Source organism: Mytilus californianus, unplaced genomic scaffold (genome assembly GCF_021869535.1).
Source record: "Mytilus californianus isolate M0D057914Y unplaced genomic scaffold, xbMytCali1.0.p SCAF_15, whole genome shotgun sequence".
NCBI classification, from domain to species: Eukaryota; Metazoa; Mollusca; class Bivalvia; order Mytilida; family Mytilidae; genus Mytilus; species Mytilus californianus.
The window spans coordinates 30,921,795-30,949,729 of record NW_026262637.1 but is presented as its reverse complement, the minus strand read 5'-3'; the positions used below and the strand labels follow the sequence as shown (position 1 = coordinate 30,949,729).

At 31.5% G+C, this 27,935-nt stretch overlaps 1 protein-coding gene across 1 annotated transcript; it reads left to right on the top strand.

Annotated features, from left to right (window-relative positions):
• Window positions 1-17: 17 nt before the first annotated feature.
• Window positions 18-27,903, top strand: LOC127725861 (kelch-like protein 10). The gene is made up of 8 exons (XM_052233197.1): window positions 18-137; window positions 15,133-15,231; window positions 15,861-16,149; window positions 16,540-16,689; window positions 17,888-18,187; window positions 18,579-18,780; window positions 19,843-20,073; window positions 23,321-27,903. Exons 3-8 carry the CDS (start codon window positions 15,871-15,873, stop codon window positions 23,833-23,835), a joined length of 1,677 nt encoding a protein of 558 aa, XP_052089157.1. The 5' UTR covers window positions 18-137; window positions 15,133-15,231; window positions 15,861-15,870; the 3' UTR covers window positions 23,836-27,903.
• Window positions 27,904-27,935: the final 32 nt, after the last annotated feature.

Below are 27,935 nucleotides of genomic sequence, written 5' to 3'. Positions count from 1 at the left end.
TCTTTCCCCTGGTCCATTGACTATCCACCAAAATTTCAAAGGGATTGACCCATATCTGATCGGATCTGCATATCCAGCCATAATGTTATATTGTAAAAGTAAAACCTTCTGGCTTATTATTTTTATCTCAATTCAAGGTTAATTTAATTTTAATAATGTGTCGTTAACTGAAGTCTGAAGCCTTAAAAGTCCACATTTGTTTTGAAAATTGTTTTTAAATGTAAATTTATTACACTTATTCTCGTATTATAGGTTTTCGTGCTATTAAAAATGCATTGTGACGTCACAATTTCCATTGATAAAGCATGCACAGTACGAATTCATGTGATCTGACGATATCACTCACTTTTTGTTTATTTCCTTGATATGTCTCTTCCTAAATTATTTGATTCATATAATGATCTTAATTAACAGATATCAAGTTCATTCCGTTTAAAGGTTTATTGATACTTCAATTAGATTCTTGCCAAATAGAATTTCATGAGCTTAAATGGGAGCGTCTTTTTACCACGGAATACACCTTATCCCTATTTGTCCGCCATTACTGGACATCCCAACAGTTCCCGTAAAATTTTGACGTCACAATAGAAAATGTGTGACGCCACAAAGGAAAAGTGATTGTTGTATGACGTCAGTACTTCCAAGTGTCAAAGATTTCCAAATAACGATACTAACATGACTAAGGTCTATACCACAGAACAGCCAAAATATACATGTACCACAAAACTTCGAAATATTAAGACTTCAGACATTATTATTAATGTTATTATTAATTGTTTTTAACCGGATTTTCGAAGGAAATATTGGTTATTAAAATGGTTACATGTATATACGGCGGGTGGCTGGGCGGCTCTGGCGGCTGCCAAACAGCGTCCGCACAATAACATGAAAACGCTTTAACAAATTTTTTTCAAATTTAAATATGTTGTTTCATGGGACTTAATGAAGGTCTCTATTAATTTTAGTATATCTTCTTTGTGAGTTATCTTCATTTTTAAAATCCAAAAGTAGAATTTTAAATATTTTACTGTTGTTATCTTTTTATGATTTGTCTTATCTCCATGATCTCAGAATAAAAATTGGAGTGACAGATTTATTTGAAAATTATCTATTTCCTAAGTGGTAATGATTATAAGCTATATCATTAGACATTTTGAAGATTATTACATTATTAATGATTTTAGAGTACTATGTTAAACAACTATAGTTCTGTTCAATTAGATATTATAAATATTTCAGCATATGATAATGATTTATTTTCATTATTAATTAGATCTTTGAAATATTTTAGCATATGATAATCATTGGAGTGACAGATTTATTTGAAATGGGACAATATATCAAATCAAATGAAATATAGGGGAAGTCCATGGGGGTAAACCCTACCCCCTTCTTTTTGAAAACTTGTAAACGGTTGAGATCCCCACCCCTAAACCATATATGTACTTGTATGGGACAATAAATTAAAGCAAATTAAATTTAGGGGAAGTCCCCTGGGGTAACCCCTACTCTCCTTTTTTTTTGAAAACTTGTAAATGGTCAAGATCCCCACGGCCAAACCATATATATTCTTGTATGTTACATTAAAACAAATGAAATGAAATAAAAGGTGAGTTCCTTGGGGTTATTCCCACCTTCTTCCTGTTTAAGAACTTGTAAATGGTTGAGATCCCCGCCCCTAAACCATATATATCCTTGTATGGGACAAAAAAACAAATCATATGAAATAAAGGGCAGGTCCCCTGGGAAAATTAATCAGTTTGTGTGTGTTATATTTGAACATAAATTAAATATATATAGGGTTCTTTAAGTGCTGAATCTAAACTTATTTTTAATTAGATAATAATCTATTTTTATTATGAGATAAAGGTTTTGACATTGATAGATAAGTTGCAGATCTGTATTATTTTTTGACACATGAAAGAAACAATATTAGCAACTATTAATTAAATTTGATTATAATATGGAAATAGATATAACATGATATCTGATTTTAGAGAAGTATTTTGCTGGTTTTTTATTGGTTTATGTAAATAAGTTTGAGTTATTTGTTTTGAAAAGTGATGTGTTTAATTGATAGAAAAAAGTCATATCTAATTTTAGAGATTTATGAGTGGTTAAGTCATATCTAATTTTAGAGAATTATTTTGGTGTTTTGTTACTGGTTCATGGAAATAAATTTGAGTTTTATCTTGTAAACAGTCGAGATCCCCACCCCTAAACCATATATATTCTTGTATGGGACAATAAAACAAATCAAACGAAATATTGGGGGAGTCCCCGGGACCACCCCACCCCCTTCTTTTTGAAAACTTGTAAACAGTCAAGATCCCCACCCTGAAACCATATATATTCTTGTATGGGACAATAAAACAAATCAAATGAAATATAAGGCGAGTCCCCTGGGGTCACCCCCACCCCATCCTGTTTGAGAACTTGTAAACAGTCGAGATCCCCACCCTTAAACCATATATATTCTTGTATGGGACAATAACACTAATCAAATGAAATATAGGGGAAGTCCAGGGGGTCACCCCCTTCTTTTTGATAACTTGTAAAGGGTCGAGATCCCCACCCCTGAACCATATATATTCTTGTATGGGTCAATAAAACAAATCAAATGAAATATTGGGGAAGTCCATGGGGGGTAACATCCACCCCCTTCTTTTTGATAACTTGTAAACAGTCGAGATCCCCACCCCTGAACTATATATATTCTTGAATGGGTCATTAAAACAAATCAAATGAAATTGAGGGGAAGTCCCCTGGGGTAACCCCCACCCACCTTCTTTTTGAAAACTTGTAAACAGTCAAGATCCCCTCCCCGAAACCATATATATTCTTGTATGGGACAATAAAACAAATCAAATGAAATAAAAGGCGAGTCCCCTGGGGTCACCCCACCCCCTCCTGTTTGAGAACTTGTAAACGGTCGAGATCCCCACCCCTAATCCATATTTTCTTGTATGGGACAATAAAACAAATCAAATGAAATATAGGGAAAGTCCATGGGGGTAACCCCCACCCCCCCTTCTTTTTGATAACTTGTAAGCGGTCGAGATCTGCACCCCTTAACCATATATATTCTTGAATGGGACAATAAAACAAATCAAATGAAATTGAGGGAAAGTCCCCTGGGGTAACCCCCACCCCCCTTCTTTTTGAAAACTTGTAAATGGTCAAGATCCCCACCCCGAAACCATATATATTCTGGTATGGGACAATAAAACAAATCAAATGAAATATAAGGTGAGTCCCCTTGGGTCACACCACCCCCCTCCTGTTTAAGAACTTGTAAACGGTTGAGCTTTTCATTATTAATAAGATAATACCACATATAGGTCCAAAGGGTCCTAAATTAAACTTTTGTTTAATTTCATCAAATATTGAATTCTTTGGTTCTTTGATATGCTGATTCTAACAATGTTTGAGTGTTAAATCATATCTAATTTTAGAGAACTTAGTCATCACTGGTTGTTTATTATTGATTATAATTTGAAAAATTGCATCATATCTTATTTTAGAGAACTATTTATCCAGTTTGAGTTATTTCCATTTGCACAGAAAATATTATGGATAAAATTAACCTGTGTTTCATTTCAACATAAATTAAATATATATATAGGGTTCTTTCAAATGCTGAATCTAAACTCTATTTAAATATTAGATTTTTAGGCCCAGTTTTCAAGTTGGTCCAAATCAGGGTCCAAAATTAAACTTTGTTTGATTCAACAAAAATTGAATTTATGGGGTTCTTTGAAATGCTGATTCTAACCATGTATTGAGAGATTTTGGATTGTGGGCTCCTTTATCGAATTGGTCCACATTGAGGTCCAAAGGGTCCTAGATTAAAATTTTGTCTGATTTCATCAAAAATTGAATTCTTGGGGTTCTTTGATATGCTGATTCTAATATGTACTTAGATTTTGCATATTGGACCATAATAGGTATTTAAATGTCCAATTTCAAATATATCAGTTCTTTGACTACATTCATTTTGTGTCACAAACCTATGATGTGTCAAATATTCAATCACAATCCAAATTCAGAGCTGTTTTAAGTTTAAATGTAGTGTCCATACTTGCTCAACTGTTCAGGGTTCGACCTCTGCAGGAAAATCCGGTTTGCTGTCTCTCTGACAGCCTCTTGTTATTTTATAATTTGACATTTATTATAAATTTTAAAAAAATGAATTTTTCGAGTTAGGGGTGACACACTTTTGTAACGCCCAAAACTTAATGATCATGTACTTGGGTCCATACCATAAACACCTATTATCAAAATATTTTGATTTTATCTTTTCTTCTTATTATACGACCGCAAAAATTAAAAATTTTTTGGTCGTATATTGGTATGACGTTGGCGTCGTCGTCGTCGTCTGGCGTCGTCCCAAGACACATTGGTTTTCGCACTCTAACTTTAGTTAAATTGAATGGATCTCAATGAAATTTTACCATAAGGTTCAATACCACGAAAGGAAGGTTGGGATTGATTTTGGGGGTTATGGTACCAACAGTTAAGGAATAAGGGGCCAAAAAGGGGCCAAAAATAAACATTTTTGCAACTTCCAGACAATAACTTGTGTGTAAGTGTATGGATCTCTCTGACATTGTACCACAAGGTTCCATATCACAAAGGGAAGGCTGTAATTGATTTTGGGGGTAATTGCCTCAAAATTTTAGGAATTAGGGGCCAAAAAAGGGGCAAAAAACAAGCATTTTTCTAGTTTCATGACAATAACTTGTGTGTAAGTGTTTGGATATTTCTGAAATTGTACTACAAGGTTCCATATCACAAAGGGAAAGCTGGAATTGAGTTTGGGGGTAATTGCCGAAACGTTTAGGAATTGGGGGCCAAAAAGGGGCCAAAAATAAGCATTTTTCTAGTTTCCAGACAATAACTTGTGTTCAAGTGTATGGATCTCTCTGAAATTGTACTGCAAGGTACCATACCACAAAGGGAAGGCTGGGATTGAGTTTGGGGGTGATGAATCATAAGGGGGTTCAAAAAATTTGGGGGGGGGGGGGGTTTTCTTTTCTTTTTTTCCTTTTTTTTTTCTTTTAAAATTTTCCATTTTAAGTTGGTTATTTCTGATTTATATTTAAAAGCAAATAATAATGATATGGTAGGAGATACACACCAAACAGGATGTGTAAATTATTATATAATAAGTATTGTGCAATAGCAAGAAATTTTCAATTGCACAGTATTGCAAAATAGCAAGAAATCTTCAATTGCACAGTATTGCGCAATAGCAAGAAATCTTCAATTGCACAGTATTGTGCAAAAAAAGATACTTTGTATGAATTGCTTATTTTTTGATCAATTTCAATGGGGTTTTATTCTTGAATTCTTGGGGTTCTTTAATATGCTGAATCTAACTGTGTATTAAGTTTTTGGATTTTGGGCCCCGTTTTTAAATTGGTCCACATTGAGGTCCAAAGGGTCCAAAATTAAACTTTGTTTGATTTCATCAAAAATTGAATTATTGGGGTTCTTTGATATGCCGAATCTAACTGTGTATTTAGATTCTTAATTTTTGGTTCCGTTTTCAAATTGGTCTACATTAAGGTCCAAAGGATCCAAAATTAAACTTAGTTTGATTTTAACAAAAATTGAATTTTTAGGGTTCTTTGATATGCTGAATCTAAACATGTATTTAGATTTTTGATTATGGGCCCAGTTTTCAAGTTGGTCCAAATCAGGGTCCAAAATTAAACTTTGTTTGATTTCAACAAAAATTGATTATATGGGGTTCTTTGATATGCTGAATCTAACCATGTATTTAGATTTTTGATTTTTGGGCCCCGTTATCAACTTTGTCCACATTGAGGTCAAAAGGGTCCAAAATTAAACTTTGTTTGATTTCATCAAAAATTGAATTCTTGGGGTTTTTTGATATGCTGAATCTAACCATGTATTTAGATTTTGGATATTGGACCATAATAGGTGAATGTCCAATTTAAAATTTTTAAGTTCTTAGACCACATTCATTCTGTGTCAGAAATCTATGCTGTGTCAAATATTTAATCACAATCCAAATTCAGAGCTGTATCAAGCTTGAATGTTGTGTCCATACTTGCCCCAACTGTTCAGGGTTCGACCTCTGCGGTCGTATCAAGCTGCGCCCTGCGGAGCATTTTATTTTTGAAAATGTTTAGATGCACAAGGTCATGAAGGTTATTTGTTACATTTATTTGTTATATACATGTACCTGAAAGTTATTCGTTCATAGTAGGCATCGAAAAGTGTAGAGAGTGAAACGTAGTAAAATTTAAGCCTATAAGAACACAATTAATATATTTCCAACGGTATCTCACATCTTTTCAAAAATGATCCTTAACATGCTTAAAATGTAAAGCTTCAAATATATGTACATGATGTATGGTTATTTTTGTTGTCGATGAAGATTTTGTCTATTCATTGTAGTTGGACTGCAATGTGGAATGCCCCACGCCTCTTTTTCTATATTTGAATAATGAGTATCCTTAACAATTAAATGTTTCTTTTTTCAGATTATTTGGTTTTATTGGACTTCTTGATTATATTTTTTTATGAAAAATACTCAGAGTCGTGAGACGGGTAATTTGTTATATAAGACCTATTGTAAGTGCCTGAAATTCAAAACATAGTAGTTTCGCCGCCATTCTTTTTCAAATTTTAATGGACGTCGTTGGTTATAAAGAAGGTGATAAGTTCTGCAAAGCTATTTTAAGTTCACTATGAGGCCATCAACACAAGAGAATCAACAAATTTGACCAAAAACTTTTATTAAGCATACAGCTTGATACTGTATCTTTTGTTATTGTTTTACTTGTACATATCTTCATATTTTTTACTATACCATTTAATGTTGGATGACAAATAAGGCCCTTATCATACTTACCCTTAAAAGCTTGACATACTGGATTGACATAATCTTTTGTGGGAGACCGTTCATATGTTGACATATAAATGTCTTTTTGTTTTATGATCATAGTATATGTATGTTTATACTTGTTTTACAATTCTTGTAGAAAACATACAATTAAGAATAATCTTTCAAAATGCCAACAGTATTTTCGTCTTTTAAATTTATAATTTTCTTTTATTTCTCTTTCTCTCATATAGCATGTCTAGTATAAATAGTCAATAAACCTCAAAACAAACATAAGAAGTTTGTTCCTGACCCTGCTCATAGTTTAAAGTAATATCTGAATTATTTTTTGCTATTAAGATTATTTTTTGTAGCAAAAAAATTGTTCCAGTGTGACATTTGTTCCGCCAGAACTTATTTCATAGGAAATATGTTCCACCGGAATTTATATCACAGAAAATTTATACCCGGAATATATATTATAAGGAAATATGTTCAAGCACTGTAAAATTTGTTCGGAACCAATTTTTTTACTAAATGTTAAATAAGTTCAGGTGTTATAGATTAACATGATGCATTAACTTTATATCAAGCAAAAATTTCTATAGTTGTACCTGACAAATTTAATACTCAACATAATGAAGTCTTTAAATAACACAAAAACATTCAAAATTAGGTAAATCTTTTAGAAATTCAAATTAAGTCAGCATATATATTGTACTTAGATAATATGATTAAAAAACAAATGCACAACTATGATTAACAAATGTGATAAATATTTAAAACACACTATTTCATTTTTTGTCTCGCCTTGACGGAGTCAAAACGCGAGACATAGGCATGATAGGTATGCTGTTTCCGGCGTCGGCGGCGGCAGCGTCAACAATGTATTAGTTTGTGATTAGGTCTAGTTTATGGTGAACCACAAGTGGTAGGTCAATCATATTTGGTATGCAGTTGTATTAGCATTGGCACATCTCATTTCCATGGAGATTATTTGGCCCTGCCCCCTCAGTCATGGTCTATTGACTTTGAAGCTTTTGCTTATTTTACATGTATTAGTTTGTGATTAGGTCAGTTTATGGGGAACCACTAGTGGTAGGTCAATGATATTTGGTATGCAGTTGTATAAGCATTGGCATATCTCATTTCCATGGAGATTATTTGGCTCCGCCCCCTTAGTCATGGTCTATTGACTTTGAGAATTTTACTAAGTTAACATGTATTAGTTTGTGATTAGGTCAGTTCAAGGGGAACCATTTAGGGTAGGCAAATGTTAATTGGTATTCAGTTGTATAAGCATTAGCACATCTCATTACCATGGAGAATATTTGGCCCCGCCCCCTCAATCATGGTCTATTGACACATGATTGACTTAGAAACTTTTGCTTAGTTTACATGTATTAGTTTGTGATTAGAACAGTTTAAGATAAACTGCTAATGTTAAGTCAACGATATTTGGTATGCAAATTTATTAGCATTGCAAGTATCGTTTCCATGGAGATTATATAGCCCCACCCCCTCTTCATGGTTCATTGACTTTGAAACTTTTACATAGTTTACAAGTTAATGTTTGTGTTTAGGTTTGTTTAAAGGGAACGACTTATAATAAGTCAATGGTATTTGGTATGCAGTTGTATTAGCTTTGGCACATCTCATTAACATGAAGATTGTTTAGCCATGTACCTCAGTCATGGTTCATTGACTTTGAATATTTGCATAACTTATGAAACATGTTAAAGTATTGCTATTTTAATTTCAACATTTGCATAATCAAAATTACAAAAGGCGAGACATATTTCTGTGATAACAGTTTATCTTCAAATTCTGATATAATGAAGTAACATATGTTGAATTGCAATATTCATAAATAAATGATTGATCTATAAAAAATTTCTGACGGATTTTTCTTATTCTTCGCTTATCTGCCTCATTAAATTATTGTCATGTGGGTATTTTTTTTATGGATAATGTAATTAAACATTTTGCTATACTCCACAGAATCCATATTGGATGTTTACACCTTTTATTTATTACATTATCAATATAAGATCATATAATACATGTTTTATAATGTACTTGAATTATAACTTTGAACTCACTGATAACAATGCTCAGTATAAAAGATAACTTGTATAACCAGTTGAACATATTTCACCAGGTAAGGAACAAATCTCACAAACCCGGAACTTATTTCACTAGGTAAGGAACAAATTTCACAAACCCAGAACTTATTTCACCATGTAAATTGTGGAACTTATTTTATAGAGATGGAACAAATCATATAGAAATTATCTGTGAAAAAAGTTCTCCCAGAATATATTTCCTGTGATATTTGTTCCACTGGAACTTTTTCACAGGAACAAATTTTGGCTCACATATTCACAACTATTCTATATATTATAGTTAGACTTGGGAGGATAAAAAACTTTAAAATGTTATAATGACATGTCCATTGAAGAAGACCGTAGATTGAACTTTAGAAGTAAATTGTCACATTTTGTTTGTTGCTTAATTGGGTTGCTGTCTAAATTAATTATGTATACTTCACATCTCCTTTAAAGTCATTCATAGAAATTAAACATTGCTTAAAATATGTTAGCATACATGTATAATTGCTTTTATCATCTGAGAGTAGTTTTTATACGACCGCAAAAAATTTCGGCGTCGTCGTCTTCCGAAGACACATTGGTTTTCGCACTCTAACTTTAGTTTAAGTGAATGGATCTCTTTGAAATTTTACCATAAGGTTCAATACCACAAAAGGAAGGTGGGGGTTATGGTACCAACAGTTAAGGAATTAGGGGCCAAAAAAGGGGCCAAAAATAAGCATTTTCTAGTTTCCAGACAATAACTGTGGAACGGTGTATGAATCTCTCTGAAATTATACTACAAGTTTCCATACCACTAAGGGATGGTTAGGATTTGCTTTGGGGGGTTATGGCTCAAACCGTTTAGGAATAAGGGGCAAAAAAGGGGAAAAACAAGGTTGTCCTGGTTAATGGACAAATACTTTAGTACAAAACATAATTTAAAGCAGTATAAGGGAGATAAATCAAATACATCATTGAAATTATCTCCCTTACACTGCTTTTAAATTATGTATAAAGTAATGGTTAATGAACAATTAAGATAATTTAAAACAGTGTAAGGGAGGTAATCCAAATACAACGTTTTGGTTACTTCCCTTACACTGCTTTTAAATTATGTTTAAAGAAATGCATATTTATAAAGGAAGACCAGTAAAAATATCTGCAAATGTTGCATCTTTTTTAAAAAAAAAAAATCCATATGAAAGATTTGACACTATATTTTAAATTCTATTATAAAATAGATTAAGTTAGCACTATGGTAAATTTAAATGGGTAGTTATGGTTGCAAACTCCATTGGAAATATGAAATGAGATTATGACCATATCTTGAGGGAAAGAATTTTTTGGGGAAAAAAAGGGGGGGGGGGGTAAAAAGAAATTGCAGGGGGTCAATTTTTTCTCATTTCAGATTTCAGAAATTAAAAAGAATTATTCTTCAAATATTGTTTTTTTTTCAACTTTCAAATATTGAAAAATTTCAAGAAGTAATCTTTAATTGCACAGTATGGTGCATTGGATTTGTAAAATCTTTGACCACATTTTTTTATTTGTTATGCCGAATCTAACCGTGTATTTAGATTTTTAATTTTGGGTCCAGTTTTATAAATTGGTCTACATTAAGGTCCAAAGGGTCCAAAATTAAACTTTGTTTGATTTTAACAAAAATTGAATATATGGGGTTCTTTGATATGCTGAATCTAAACATATATTTAGATTTTTGATTTTTGGCCCAGTTTTCAAGTTGGTCCAAATTGGGGTCCAAAATTAAACTTTGTTTGATTTCAACAAAAATTGAATATATGGGGTTCTTTGATATGCTGAATCTAACCATGTATTTAGATTTTTTATTTGTGGACCCTGCTATCAAATTGGTTCATATTGAGGTCAAAAGGGTCCAAAATTAAACTTCATTTGATTTCATCAAAAATTAAATTATTGGGGTTCTTTGATATGCCAAATCTAACCGTGTATTTAGATTTTTAATTTTGGGTCCTGTTTTTTAAATTGGTCTACATTAAGGTCCAAAGGGTCCAAAATTTAACTTAGTTTGATTTTAACAAAAATTGAATTCTTGGGGTTCTTTGATATGCTGAATCTAAACATGTGTTTAGATTTTTGATTATGGGCCCAGTTTTCAAGTTGGTCCAAGTTGGGGTCCAAAATTAAACTTTGTTTGATTTCAACAAAAATTGAATACATGGGGTTCTTTGATATGCTGAATCTAAACATGTATTTAGATTTTAGATTTTTGGCCCAGTTTTCAAGTTGGTCCAAATTGGGGTCCAAAATTAAACTTTGTTTGATTTCAACAAAAATTGAATATATGGGGTTCTTTGATATGCTGAATCTAACCATGTATTTAGATTTTTTATTTGTGGGCGCGCTATCAAATTGGTTCATATTGAGGTCAAAAGGGTCCAAAATTAAACTTTGTTTGATTTCATCAAAAATTGAATTATTAGGGTTCTTTGATATGACAAATCTAACCGTGTTTTTAGATTTTTAATTTATGGTCCTGTTTTTTAAATTGGTCTACATTAAGGTCCAAAGGGTCCAAAATTTAACTTAGTTTGATTTTAACAAAAATTGAATTCTTGGGGTTCTTTGATATGCTGAATCTAAACATGTGTTTAGATTTTTGATTATGGGCCCAGTTTTCAAGTTGGTCCAAGTTGGGGTCCAAAATTAAACTTTGTTTGATTTCAACAAAAATTGAATACATGGGGTTCTTTGATATGCTGAATCTAAACATGTATTTAGATTTTAGATTTTTGGCCCAGTTTTCAAGTTGGTCCAAATTGGGGTCCAAAATTAAACTTTGTTTGATTTCAACAAAAATTGAATATATGGGGTTCTTTGATATGCTGAATCTAACCATGTATTTAGATTTTTTATTTGTGGGCGCGCTATCAAATTGGTTCATATTGAGGTCAAAAGGGTCCAAAATTAAACTTTGTTTGATTTCATCAAAAATTGAATTATTAGGGTTCTTTGATATGACAAATCTAACCGTGTTTTTAGATTTTTAATTTATGGTCCTGTTTTTTAAATTGGTCTACATTAAGGTCCAAAGGGTCCAAAATTAAACTTAGTTTGATTTTAACAAAAATTGAATTCTTGGGGTTCTTTGATATGCTGAATCTAAACATGTGTTTGGATTTTTGATTATGGGCCCAGTTTTCAAGTTTGTCCAAGTTGGGGTCCAAAATTAAACTTTTTTTGATTTCAACAAAAATTGAATATATGGGGTTCTTTGATATGCTGAATCTAACCATGATTTTAGATTTTTTATTTGTGGGCCCTGCTATCAAATTGGTTCATATTGAGGTCAAAAGGGTCCAAAATTAAACTTTGTTTGATTTCATCAAAAATTGAATTATTGGGGTTCTTTTATATTCCAAATCTAACCGTGTATTTAGATTTTTAATTTTGGGTCCCGTTTTTATTTAAATTGGTCTACATTAAGGTCCAAAGGGTCCAAAATTAAACTTAGTTTGATTTTAACAAAAATTGAATTCTTGGGGTTCTTTGATATGCTGAATCTAAACATGTGTTTAGATTTTTGATTATGGGCCCAGTTTTCAAGTTGGTCCAAAGGGTCCAAAATTAAACTTTGTTTGATTTCAACAAAAATTGAATATATGGGGTTCTTTGATATGCTGAATCTAACCATGTATTTTGATTTTGGACATTGGACCATAATAGGTAAATTAAAAAAATTCAAGTTCTTTGACCACATTCTTTCTGTGTCAGAAACCTTTGCTGTGTCAAATATTTAATCACAATCCAAATTCAGAGCTGTATCAAGCTTGAATGTTGTGTCCATACTTGCCCCAACTGTTCAGGGTTCGACCTCTGCGGTCGTATCAAGCTGCGCCCAGCGAAGCATTTTATTTGTTCTTATATTCCCTTTTAGATATATTTTTTAGTCTTCTGTTCTTCAACGTCTGCTATCTTGCTAGGAAGAGCTAGCTAGGTAGATCTAGACAACATCCAACTCAGCCCAACGATCTTGGGGTGTGTGTGGGGGCACTTATTATGTAATGAGTGGAAGGGATGATTCGCTGGGATAGGTCACTATTTGAAGCTTTATGATATAGCATGAGGTCGAGAAATTTAGGTGATATATAAGACAAGGTTGATGATTGAATCTGAAACTAATCAGATGTCGATATTTTTTTTACAGATGCAATTAAAATCACCAGAGATTGTGTATATATGTCTCTAAAGTCACTTTCGTAAATGTTTAAGATATTTGTCAAATCTATTTTAACTAGTATCTCCCCATGAAATAGCGTAACAAGGATAGCTATGTGCAGGTATATATACTTATTGTAAAAAATATATGATAGCTAGGGTAATTACATGTATGTTCTTTTATCATTCAATATATATATATATATATATATAAAGGGTGGGGTATTGGATGTCTCAGCTGCTCACCCCTGCCATAGAAAGGTCGAAGTGCCGCCGCCCCCGCCCCCTGAGATAAAAATTCTCGTGTAAATTGATATTAATCGAACAGAAATTATTTGATATCTCCGTTTTAAAATGTTTGTGTTGCCTTTAGATTATCTTACTGAGTATAAATAAATATAACCTAAGAAAAAGGCATTTTCCTAAAAGTTTTTCTTATGTTTTCACGTATAAAATGTATGTAACTTGAAATAATCACGTGTGTGTTTACAAATCTTCAGGAGATTCGGCTATTTATAGATATGTGTTACCTGTGTACCGATATGTATGATTGGTAACCAGGCAAATCTATTTACTAAAGCAAAGAGTTCAGATCCGACACTCTATGGGATTAAAAGACATTTACTAGGTTTGAATTGTCCCAACCAATCAACGAACTTTAATTATGACAGCGTCAGTAATATCTTCCAATCAGGTAGTAAGAAAGCCTTCAGCCCGCAGACTGTCCATCGTTCAACTCTTAATACCGTCTCTGAGGAGACGGTAATCATACAACCAATTTCAAGTTCTTTGACTACATTTATTCTATGTCAAAACCTATAATGTGTCAAATATTTAATTACAATCCAAATTCAGACCTGTATCAAGCTTGAATATTGTGTCCATTTTTTCCCCAACTGTTCAGGGTTGGACCTCTGCGGTCGTATCCTGCTGCGCTCGAGGAAGCAGTTTATTTTGGTTTTTTTTTACAATTTTTTATTACTTTCATGTTTAGAGTTGTTACAATAAATAATCAAAATTTATTAATTAAATATAAGCATGATAGAGTAGTTGTTAACAAATAATTTAACTTAAGGGGTACCCAACACTTTGACTAAGATAGATTTGGCTCGTTTAATTTTCATAAAATTTTGACAAAATTTTAACTGCGACCTGTTGACAAAAACATAAAAATTTCAAGAAACTTGAACCACACAATTTGTAGGAATAATTTCATTGGATATATCAGTTTGACAAACACTTATTTTGATCATTGAGAAGCTTGATTTCTCTTTACTTATATTTTGTAATATTAAAATCTTGAGCTGATTTTTAAAGAGTTATCTTCCTTAGGTTTTCTGTACCCCCTTTATTAAAGTGATCAAAGTAATTTGTTAAGCTGACATTAAGAGTTGTTACAACAATTATTTGATAATTCATATCCAGTAAATAGTTACTGAAACTATTTACTGTCAAATAGTCTTTTTCAGACAATTTCATAAAAATAGTAAATTTATTCGTTTATAATTATATAAAGAAAATACATAATGAGGTATAATAAATTACCTTAGCTGTATTTGGCAAAACCTTACGGAGTTTTTGATTCTTCATGCTCTTCAACTTCTTAATTTATTGGGACTTTTGCACTATTTCGATTTGAGCGTCGCTGAAGAGTCTTTTTTAGACGAAACCTATGTCTGGTGTATCAAATATTAATCTTGGTATCTATGATGAGTTTATTTACAACCACTGAATTAATAGTTTTGCATTTTGTAGAGTAATTTAAATGTTCTGTGGTAAATCTATCATGTAGTCTTTTCATTGTATTTGTTTGTAGTTCTGTGGTAAAAAGACACTCTGGCTAAAAATCTCATATTTTGTAACATGATAAGTTATGTGATTAATTTGGATTAGTACTTTCCTATTTATTTGCTAAATTGTTAATTTCTGGAAAAGTGTGTTTTTTTTAAATGTACCAATAAACGCATTGTATTATATTTATTATAGGCAGATTATTTCATCATGTAATTTGAGGCTAATAAGCAACATTGATTTTCACTGTTGCATAGAAGTTTGATCAACTCTAGATGAAGTTTGTAAACTGAGGTATACAACTTATTTAAGACATTAATTAACCTTATAATATGAATAAACATGATAAATGGAGATGTGTATATTCATGTAGTACTGTACATTGACAGGTCAATAAGGCAGTAACCCAACAATATAGAAAAGTTAAACTGTTCGAAAACATTTCTGATATTCCATTGTTGGAAAACATATTTAGGGTGTTTTAGTTGTGGCATATTAATTTTTCAGGTAATCTGTCTTTTGTGTGCTACTTCAATTCTTGTTCAGTTAAATTATGCTGATTGTTTATTGAAATTGTTTTGTTATCCATACCAATGAATTGCACTCTCAATACATTTTTTCGGTTAAGTTTGGCAAATCATGAGTATTATAACAGTATTTGTCGAGTCTCTTTGGTAGTCTGTAATTTAAAAGAAATAAATATTACACTACATCTGTGTTCTTTAATGTACAAATGTAGCATTATCAATATGTGTCGCAATGAAGACATACTGGCCAACTAAGTCATTTCGTATCAAAATAGCACAAGATTGTCAAACTATTCATTGAAGTATAGAGGTCATGTCCAATTTATTGTCTAGCTGATGTGGAAGTTGGACTGGTCTGTCTAGTGGTAAAATAAAAGTTTAATTTCATTTTAATAGGGAAACAAACATGGAGGATGATTCTGATAATCCAGAGGATGAGAATGTTACCATAACATTTGGAGATGAAGAAAAAATTAACTGTTCTAAATGTCTTCTGATGAAGAAAAGTGATTACTTTAATGCCATGTTTTCCTCTGGTATGATAGAAAGTCATTATAATATGGTAGAAATTAAAGATGTGGAAGCTGATGTCATGAGAGAGCTGATCAGCTATATCTCATCTGATGTACTACACCTAACAAAGGAATCTGTGTATTGTATCACGGCTGGGGCTTGTAGGTTTCAGGTATGCATATTCATTGATTTGAAAAAATCAAGTGGTGACAATATAGGTACATGTAGTACTACATAACATGTATATAAAATACATCTTTAATAAAACTTCAAATTGTATGTAATGGATGTTAAGCAAGCACAGTCAATCAATAATTCCCAGTAAGACATAAGGCTACTCAAAACAGCACTTTGAATTAACATTTCACAATATTAAACAAGAGACCAAGCATCAGTTAAAAATATTTTAATTGTGAAATGAAATATCAGCAGTTCTTAAACTGGAGAACAATTGTTATAAAGATTTTGCATCAACTGTAAGTTTTAGTTTATTTCAACCCCTTATTTGGTATCTATGTATTGTTTTTGCTCCTTATAACTTATAGGTCATGTTTTTTTACAGATATCAAGTGCCATAGAATTGTGTTGTGAATTTTTAAGAGATAATATGTGCCATAATACCTGTCCAAGTACCTTGGAGTGTTCGACTTTGTATCATCTTAAAAGTGTGCTAAAATTAGCTAAAAGGCACATGCAGCATTACTTCACAAAAGTAAGTCAACTGTTACAATAGAGTGTTATTTCATTTATATGTTGAATTTAAAGTGAATTATTTATCATATTGTATCAAAAATTACACTGAATGGTGAAACGCCAATCATTATTGTAAATGTTTGGCAGATATTATACAAATATCAATTATAAAGTCAAAGTAATAAAACTGTTTTGAAGTCCAAACTTTGGATAATCAAGGAATAAGATTTGTTTAAATAAATAAAAGCAGCTTTATTAAAAGTTAATATCATTAATAATAGTTATTAATAAATTACAATATATGTGAATAGAATTGCAGTGTGTGCCAAAATACCTGAATAAATAAATCTGGGTCACTGTCTAAAAATCAGCTGTTCGCCAGCGGCTATAATTTGAAACTGCCTATACTTTCTGAAAACGTTTGTTTTACGACGTCACTCAATACACGCTAAAAATAGTACATGTGTACACTAATATGAAAGTAAACCAAAGTGACGTCCTAGTTGACAAGTATGATTTTGGATAATTCTAACATTATAAAAGGATAAATATGGATTAAATAGGATGCATTAATAACTTCTGAATAAGGTAATTATGTTGTAACTATGAAAGATTATTCCGCATAACAAGCAAGTGTGCAAAAGTGAAAATAAGTATTACCCAGTTTCGCGGAAAATATACGCCGGGAAATACGAATGAAATGAATGCTAAAAATGTTACTGTAAATAATCGTGGCACAACAAATGGGAATATTGATATTTAATTGTTCAACCAAATGTCAAATTAAATTTTTTAAATCTTTACGAGAAAAATTTTACTTACTAGCCTGTAAATTATATTTTTTTACAGAAAATTACTATAAATCTATGTAACTTCTCTTTTCAAATCTTGTTACTGGCTTAATACATTTTAACTGGCATGGGCCATAAGCTTGTGGTTTATCGGATTGAAATTACTTTCCTACATGCACTAATTTGACATTATATGCAATATATTATTAATGCGCTTTGAAGGGAAAATGTAATACTAGTATTTCTGTAAAAAAAGACATTCAAAATTTATTCACTTACTAACGAAAGGCATTTGATTACAGTTATTTTAGAAAATTAAAAAAAAATTCTGAAAATTTTATATGATTTTAATGTCTCAGGCACTTTAAATTTGTGTCATATAAAAAGAAATATAGAAATGACTGATTTTAAATGTACATTTTGTAGGTTTGTCAGACTGAGGATTTTCTCTCCATACAAGTTGCAACATTAAGAAGCTTATTACAGGAGAAAGCCTTGAACGTGCAATCAGAAATAGATGTTTATTATGCATTTGAACGATGGATAGATGCCGATGTAGAGAATAGACAACAGTATATAAATGAACTGTCGAAATACATACACATTGAAGATATAATTAATCCTTCCATAGAACTTAACATGCTGCCAGAATTCAAATATCTTCACATAACAAAAAATGGCATTTTGCAAAGACTTGAAAATAACAAAGATCAAATAAGAAGAAAGGTATTATTTTAAGTTTCTCTTTTTTTCCTTCTATTTGTTATATGTAAATCAATTATATTACAAAAATGTACCCGAAAAACAAATACCTGGTTGAGTTACAATGTAGATTTATTTCAATGACAAGTGTGTACAGACTTGAGACAGTTCTTTATTATGGCCCAGCCTAAGAAATGGTTTTCCAGATTTCTGTTACAAAGTATCAATTTGACTGTGTATAAATTAAGTTGTATCATATGACTCTCTGGTATTCAGAACAATTGTATTGACCAATGATTGTATTATAAAAGTTTTATCTCAATTACTTGTAGTTACCTTTTATTATTATAACACAAACTTCGTATTTTCAATATTTCAGCATATAAAAAAAGGCTTTTAATGTTTCTAATTTCAGTATCGACAAGTCCCTGAAGACCTGTTTTGTGTAGGGTTACAGAGATTTGATGAATCTTCCCAGAGTTTCTGGTTTGATCCTGAGATCTACAAGATTGATATGACAAAGGAATGTGGTATACTGAAAGATAATGTTATAACTACAATGGAAGATGTTTTACCTAATGTGGAAGGTCATGGTGGTTATAGTGTCTGTGTTAATGGTAAGGTTATGCTGGTTAAAGTGTCTGTGTTAATGGTAAGGTTATGCTGGTTATAGTGTCCGTTGTAATGGCAAGGTTATGCTGGTTAAAGTGTCAATGTTAATGGTAAGGTTATGGTGGTTATAGTGTCTGTGTTAATGGTAATGTCATGGTGGGTATAGTGTCTGTGTTAATGGTAAGGTTATGGTGGTTATAGTGTCTGTGTTACTGGTAATGTCATGGTGGGTATAGTGTCTGTGTTAATGGTAAGGTCATGGTGGGTATAGTGTCTGTATTAATGGTAATGTCATGGTTGGTATAGTGTCTGTGTTAATGGTAAGGTCATGGTGGGTATAGTGTCTGTGTTAATGGTAAGGTCATGGTGGGTATAGTGTGTGTTAATGGTAAGGTCATAGTGGTTATAGAGTCTGTGTTAATGGTAAGGTCATGGTTGGTATAGTGTGTGTGTTAATGGTAAGGTCATGGTTGGTATAGTGTCTGTGTTAATGGTAAGGTCATAATGGTAAGGTTATGCTGGTTATAGTGTCTGTTTATGCTGGTTATAGTGTCTGTGTTAATGGTAAGGTCATGGTGGGTATAGTGTCTGTGTTAATGGTAAGGTCATGGTGGGTATAGTGTCTGTGTTAATGGTAAGGTCATACTCGTTTTTCACTGAGACAGTCAGTAAAAAGATGACAATGAGATTATTATGCATAACGATTTAAAATTTGAGCAGATCAATAGAGGAAGGCTAAAGTTTGCTTTTATATCATCTTAGCTCAGTACTAGAGAAACCAGTCCTACCACTCGGTTCATGACATTTCTCACTCTCAAATGTTAAATTCTCAAATATTTACATGTAAGATTTAAACTTCAACCATTGGAGAAATATTGCATTCCTTTGAATACATTTGAAGAATCAATGTCAATTTTAAAATGCAATTCACAAAAAAGTTTTGTTGTCATTTACTGTCAAATAATATGATTTTCTAATCGTGCATTGTAAATGTAAAAATATTAAACAGATATTAGGTTTTACAGTGTGTTCAAAATGAAAATAAATAATCAAGTGGTACTTTACAGGTCAAGACATAATAGTGTCAGGTGGAGAACCAAAGTTAGGTAAAAATACATGGAACCTTGGTGTTTATTGCTATAATACCTTCACGAAAAAGTGGCGAAAGTTGACAGAATTACAGAGTCCGAGGCGACACCATGCATCGTGTGCTATAAATAATTGCCTATATGTTATAGGGGGATATGGACGATTTAGAGTTAAACTTAATTCTATGGAAAAGTATGATTGTGATGAAGGCAAGTTAAAGTATTACAATAAAGTCACATAACAGCTATTATCATTGTCTAGTGTCCATCAATATCCAAACATCAATCTGGATTTTAGTACTTTTATTGAAATATATGCCTCTGAGCCCTGGGATAGCTAACTATATCTAACCAACTTGTGTTGAATGACACTGATGGCACTGTTGTTCAAAATGATTCTCAAAGACCTTGTTGGTCAGCCTGACATGGCTTCTGTGAATTGGTTAATAAATGAATAATTTGGTCTTTTCCTGTGAAATTTAAGAATATGATTGGTCTTAATATTTGCATTATAAAATCCTCCTTTTTATATGACCGCAAAAAAATTTTGCGGTCGTATATTGGTATGACGTTGGCGTCGTCGTTGTCGTCCGAAGACACATTGGTTTTCGCACTCTAACTTAAGTTTAAGTGAATGGATCTCTATGAAATTTTACCATAAGGTTCAATACCACAAAAGGAAGGTTGGGATTTATTTTGGGGGTTATGGTACCAACAGTTAAGGAATTAGGGGCCAAAAATAAGCTTTTTGGTAACTTCCAGACATAACTTGTGTGTTAGTGTATGGATCTCTCTGACATTGTACCACAAGGTTCCATATCACAAAGGGAATGCTGGGATTGATTTTGGGGGTAATTGCCTCAAAATTTTAGGAATTAGGGGCCAAAAAAGGGGCAAAAAACAAGCATTTTTCTAGTTTCATGACAATAACTTGTGTGTAAGTGTATGGATCTTTCTGAAATTGTACTACAAGGTTCCATATCACAAAGGGAATGCTGGAATTGAGTTTGGGGGTAATTGCCCAAAACATTTAGGAATAAGGGGCCAAAAAGGGGCCAAAAATAAGCATTTTTATACGCCCGTCAATTTTTGACGGGACGTATTATGGTATTCAAATGTCCGGTGTCCCTCCGTCTGTCTGTCCGTCTGTCTGTCCGGCGTAAACATGTCGCACCGTAACTTGAGAATGACTTATCCAAATTTCATGAAACTTAAGATAGTTGTTTCTTATGATGGTCAAACGATCTGTATACTTTTTGGTGAAAACAAGATTAAAACTTTTTGAGTTACGGGACTTAGTAACTAAAACAGGTGTGTGTTTTTTTTCACATGTCGCGCCGTATCTCAAAAACAATTTATGATTATTGCTTAAAACTGTACACACTTCTTAGTTATATTAATCTTAAGATCTGTATACTTTTTGGTGATGATTCAAAATTTTATTTTAGAGATATTGAGTATTTTGTTAAAAAAGGGGGAGGGGTTTTTCACATGTCGCGCCGTATCTCAAAAACAGTTTATGATTATTGCTTAAAACTTTACACACTTCTTAGTTATATTAACCTCAAGATCTGTATACTTTTTGGTGATGATTCAAAATTTAATTTTTGAGTTATTGAGTATTTTGTAAAAAAAGGGGGAGGGGTTTTTCACATGTCGCGCCGTATCTCAAAAACGATTTATGATTATTGCTTCAAATTTTACACACTTCTTAGTTATATTAATCTAAAGACCTGTATACTTTTTGGTTTTGATTCAAAATTTTATTTTTGAGATATTGATTTTTTTTTTTTTTAAAGGGGGATTTTCACATGTTGCGCCTTATCTCAAAAACAATTTATGATTATTGCTTAAAATTTTACACACTTCTTAGTTATATTAATCTAAAGATCTGTATACTTTTTGGTTTTGATTCAAAATTTTATTTTAGAGATATTGAGTTTTTTGTAAAAAAAAAAAGGGGGTTTTCGCATGTCACGACGTATGTCAGAAACTATTTATGCTTATTGCATAAAAATTCACACACAAGACGACGGGCGTATCATGCGCTCATGGCGCAGCTGTTTATTCTAGATTCCAGACAATAACTTGTGTTCAAGTGGATGGATCTCTCTGAAATTGTACTGCAAGGTACTATATCACAAAGGGAAGGCTGGGATTGATTTTGGGGATAATTGCCTCAAAATTTTAGGAATAAGGGGCCAAAAAGGGGCAAAAAACAAGCATTTTTCTAGTTTCAGGAAAATAACTTGTGTGTTAGTGTATGGATCTTTATGAAATTGTACTGCAAGGTTCCATATCAAAAAGGGAAAGCTGGGTTTGATTTTGGGGGTAATTGCCCTAAACGTTTAGGAATTTGGGGTCAAAAAGGGGCCAAAAAACAAGCATTTTTCTAGTTTCCAGACAATAACTAGTGTTCAAGTGTATGGATCTCTCTGAAATTGTACTTCAAGGTACCATACCACAATACCACAAAGGGAAGGCTGGGATTGAGTTTGGGGGTGATGAATCATAAGGGGGTTCAAAAAATTTCGGGTGGGGGGGATTTTTTTGTCCTTTTTTTCCTTTAAAATTTTCCATTTTAAATTGGTTATTTCTGATTTATATATGAAAGCAAATAATAATGATATGGTTTGAATAGGTAAATTAAAAAAATTTTAAGTTCTTAAACCACATTCATTCTGTGTCAGAAACCTATGCTGTGTCAAATATTTAATCACAATCCAAATTCAGTGCTGTATCAAGCTTGAATGTTGTGTCCATACTTGCCCCAACTGTTCAGGGTTCGACCTCTGCGGTCGTATCAAGCTGCGCTCAGTGGAGCATTTTATTGAAAGTTACTATCTCACTCATCAATATAAAAACGATTTCTTTAATTAAGAAACATTAGAGAAAGAAAAGTGATTTTAAAACTTCTTTTTAAGTAGCTATTTAGCACTCTGTGCAAATAAGTATAGTCCATACATGGTCTTATTTCAGAAATACATTGTATAACCTGTCGTTCAAGACATAAATATATAAAATAATTCCATGTAATAAATATAGTTTGCAAATGACTATCTGTCCATCAGAGTTATGGATCCAGGTGTTAACCGATATAGCCTTTTACCAAAATTTTCAAAAATTATTACTCAATGTCATATAAATTCTATGAGGTTTAAAATTTTACATTGATATTACTGGTATGACTTTTTTAAATCTTCATAGCATTTCATAAAATGACTTGTCAAACTCAAGCTTGGAAAGAGATAATATAGGATAAATCCACTTAGGACAAAAAATTTTCAAATTCTCAGAAAAAAACCAAATATCAAAGAAACAGCGTTTTTATTGCTGCTCTTCATCAGCAGTGCAAATGTTTTTTACATGCTCAGTTACTTTTCAATTATTTTGTGCTTTATAATTACAATAAGTTAGAAAAACATTTTTAGTCTGATATCTCTATTATTTTTTACAGACAAGTGGTGTTCATTGGCCCCATCACCAACACATGGGTACCACAAAGCTTTGACAGTTTTACACAACAAAATATATGCTTTGTTCTGTAGTAGTGCAATGTTTTGTTATTCGCCGGTGCAAGATACATGGACAAAGTTAATCATGTCTAGTGATATACAAAGTGGACTGGCATTTCTGGGAGCATGTACTTACAATGATGCAATATATGTGAGAGCCAGTCGAGACTTGGTTCATGTATTGGAACACTCTGACGATAAATCTCTTGAAGTAACAAATACATATACACATTTTACCAAGAAAAATAATGAAGAAATTGGAGGATATGTATTTGGTATAACTATATGCAATAACGTAATGTATTGTTTTAAAACTGATGATGAAACCGGTTTCCAAACAGACATGTTATATGTTAATCTACTTGATGGTGCTAAGGAGAATGGAAATTCAAAGGTTGTTGATGTACAAATACTGATGCAGCACCAGTTGGACTTAGTGTCTGTACCTGTATATTAGATAAATTTTAGTTACTATTCTACAAAGTCTTTGGTTATAGGTTTGATTTTAATGATTTTTGTATTTTTACCAGTTTTTATAAAAAGGAGAAAAATAACTAAAAAAGAGTACCATTTACATGAAAAGTGGTAAAGATTACATTAAAAAATATGAAGTTTTAACATTCCAATTATTAACAAAATGTTAAGTATGAAATTTAGAGGCTGGTCCACAGCGCTATATTTTGGTTCTATTTGAAGCAATATATTTCTAATACAATGATTTTTTTAAAGTTAGAATTTAGACAATTCAATTTAATTTAATATTTTATTTACATCTCACCTTATGCATACAAATATACATGTATTATACAACATTTAAAGATACATTTTGTTTTATACATAAGCCAATCAGTACAGATTATTGAGAGACGATAACAGCTAAAACAACATGTATATACATTAAAAATTAAACATGAACGATAAAAATAAACAGCATAATTGTGATATTAAATACAATATAAAACTTCTTTGCCTCTTTTCAGAATAGAATTAAAGGTTTTGGCACATAATCTAATAATATCTTGATTCTTAAATAAAAACAACATTATCTGATAATCTGTCATATTATCAAAATTTTCATCAGGTTAAAGAGATTCAGTAAAAAGAATTTGTCTAAGATCACACTAGGTTTTGGTTTTCTGTTTATCTGGATAGTGGTCTATGGATTATAGCTCTATGTGTATTTTAGTTTATACATTTTGTACTGCAGTATTCTTATATAAAGTGAAAAAGGTAGACAATGCTGCCTCTGAATACATTATACCAATACTTATGTGCAGAATTAATGTTAATTCTTGAAAAGAGATGTGTAGAATATACCATATTAATTGCTATGATTGTTGATTTTATTTACTTTTTAATTAGATTTTATGGTTGTGAAATTATGGGAACCATTTTCAACATGATAATACTGTTTGGTTTTCAGATTATTGTGTTGTGAGTCTTGAAATTGTGAACAAATTTGCAGATTTTGTATAGATTAGATATATAAAATCAGGGTTTAAAATTAGAGATAATTTTGTACTGATCAGAAGATTTTACAAGCCCCATCTACTGTATTATAATGATTGTAAACAAATGATATTGGATACAAAATATATGAGTACTGTTGATTCATTTATTATTATAGGTACTAATTTTGTGGATTGCGGAGAAAAAAAATCTTGGATTCTTTCTTTTATGGTTTTAGCAAATTATGCATACAAACCTGTACTGTAGGAAATTTATACCTTGTTGATCATTTGATTTTTGTTTTGACCTAAAGCCACGACCTCCATAATACTAAGCACCTCATGAATCATAATGAATCCATAGTATTTGTAAAGTTAATGCTGCACATAAGATATACTGATAAAAATGAAATTACTGCCATTAGTAACACCAAATAAATATGTAGTTTCCATGTCAACACTTAAGACACTTTTATGGACATTTTGGGTTAAGCACTGTTTAAAGTTTAGAACATTTCCCTTATAGGGGTAAATTCAGTTAAAAAAATCTCTCACTGACTTGAATGCAAACCTATTTCTTGAATTAGATTTATACCCGGTTTACCTTTAAAAATCACAAGCTTTCATATATCATTCATCATGTTCATTAAAGTACAAAATTAATGTAGCCCCATCTTTTGCAATAATCAAAATATAAGGATCATGCAGCATTTATGGGCCTTTCACATGGCCTTGTTTAAAAACACAATAGAATCGTCTAAATTCCTACACTGACCCCATTTCTTTTCAACCCTGTAGTAAAAAAATTAAGTGCATTCAGCATTAATTTTTTATTTTTTTTTAAACCCAGTTTGGGTCCATCTTATCAAGAATATTTATTACAAACATTATCTACCAATCAGAAGAGCACAGGACTTCAGTGTTATCCAGGAAGCTCTCCCCCAAATGGGCAGTCCTTGATGACGTATATTTATTTACTGAATTTACCCCTATATAGTCTAAGTAAAATATGTTTTAAAATATAAAATAATTTTTAATACCTAACAACTTTATTTTTTGTCCCAGGAGGCAGGAAACAAGTCTTTGATTTTTTTTGGCCTAAAATATACTTTAATATCTATAGCACAAATGTTGCACATAGCATATACTGATAAAATGTGATGATATGTACATATGTATATCCATGTTCTGTTAATGTTTTAGAATAATGGTGCTAAAAAGTTGGCAATTTGATTTTAGCTTTTCTAATCCAAATTGTATTTAGTTGCCACCATATACATATGCATCCTTAATATCTGTATTCTGCTACTTACAACAATATAGTGTAATCAAAGTTTCCCTAATCAAACTTTATGTCTTTGTTACATTGTATATTGTTCATTATTCTAAATAATGTAGACTTTTAATGCACAGTTATCAACATTTTTATACATTTTGGTATGTACAGGAATTATACAGCAGTTTTGATCTTCATGTATCTTTTCATTTTATATTATATATCAGTTCCATATTTTAATCTTAAGTGCATAATAAGGTTGTTTTGTTTTCTTCAAAAAGAAAAATCATCTTTCGATCAGGACTAGAGCTTTATACAATATATTTTGGTGTTTGGCTATTGCTCATTGCTAATTGTAATAAAGTACAAAAAATGTAGTTATTAAACATTTATCTTTATGTAATGTTAAATGTGGTGGGTTGCTGTCTCTATTACTAGTCAAGTATGTTTTTTTAATTTTTGACCAATGAAGGCCCTTTCATGAAAAAGGTGTAAAGCAATCTTCAAAATGAATAGCACATAAGATGGCTGTCTGTAAAGTATCTATATTAAAGATTTTGAGGATTTTAGATTTATAAATTAATGAAATCACTAAAAATTATATAAAATTTGTTGATGTCTGCACCCAGACCACACATATAATTTTTAAATGAAATAATCATAGAATCATACCACATCTGTTCATTTTATATAGTCTTACATTTTTATTTGTGGATGAAGCATACATGTTAGTTGGGCACAGAAATAAAACCCCAATGACTTATATCCTATAGGTTCTTCTGGCTTTATTATCCCTCTATAAATGCAACCTCATGGGCTACAAGTTACTGTTACTACCATTCTTTATTACGGTATGTAAAAAATACTATTGTGCAAATTTCATTTTGCACTACTGGTTATGAGATAATGCAAGCACCATTCACCTTGCATTATAAATTATAAATTCTATTTGAAAGCATTTACAAATGTAACTTTGTATGGCAAGCAAATATTATTAAGTTTTGTTTACAACTATTTTTTTGTAAAGTTTGAAAAATATCTTTTGAAATTATGTGGCTTCATTGCATTGTTGAATTCTAAGATCTATCATTAATTATAGTCAATGATTTTTCTTATCTGTATATAATGATTGATCACTAGACTGAATTTCCAGTGAACCATCCAGTAAGCTTTATTTAGTTTGTTTGGGGTATCACATTCAAAGGAAGACATGCATTTTGTTAATCTATTTTAGATACCGGCATATGTATATGTATATGGTCAGTTCAGTACCAAATGTGGCTGATTCTATGGTGTGTGCATTTGGCACCAGTGTGTAAGGTCTCCATTGTATGATGTCCTTGCCCCTAATCAGTCAAAGAAAATAGGAGTCGAACAAAGATTAATGAGCTTACAGAAATATGACTATATTTTAATATTGGGGGATTATACACCTTTTTACACTGACTTCAAGATCAAGCTGTATAAAAAATCCAGGTGCACAAAACAAATTGGTTTCTATATATCAGTCTTAAATGTTTTGCTTTGTATAACCATATGAGTACTAGTAAGACATGTAACAATAAATCTATTCAAGTTTACAAAAGGAAAATTTAGGTTTATAATAAAAAAAAATACATTACATTATTATTATTGAATATAAGAGAATGTGTGTTTGAGATATTGGAAAAGAGATTTCTGTGTGAGTTTTTTATTGTTAAATCATGAGTAGAAAGTATGTATGAAGAAAAATCAGGGAATTAGGTTGTTTTATATCATTGCTTTCACATTTTAGAATAAAATTATTTTAATACTTATACAACAGATTTTCTAAATAATTTATTGAGGAAATTT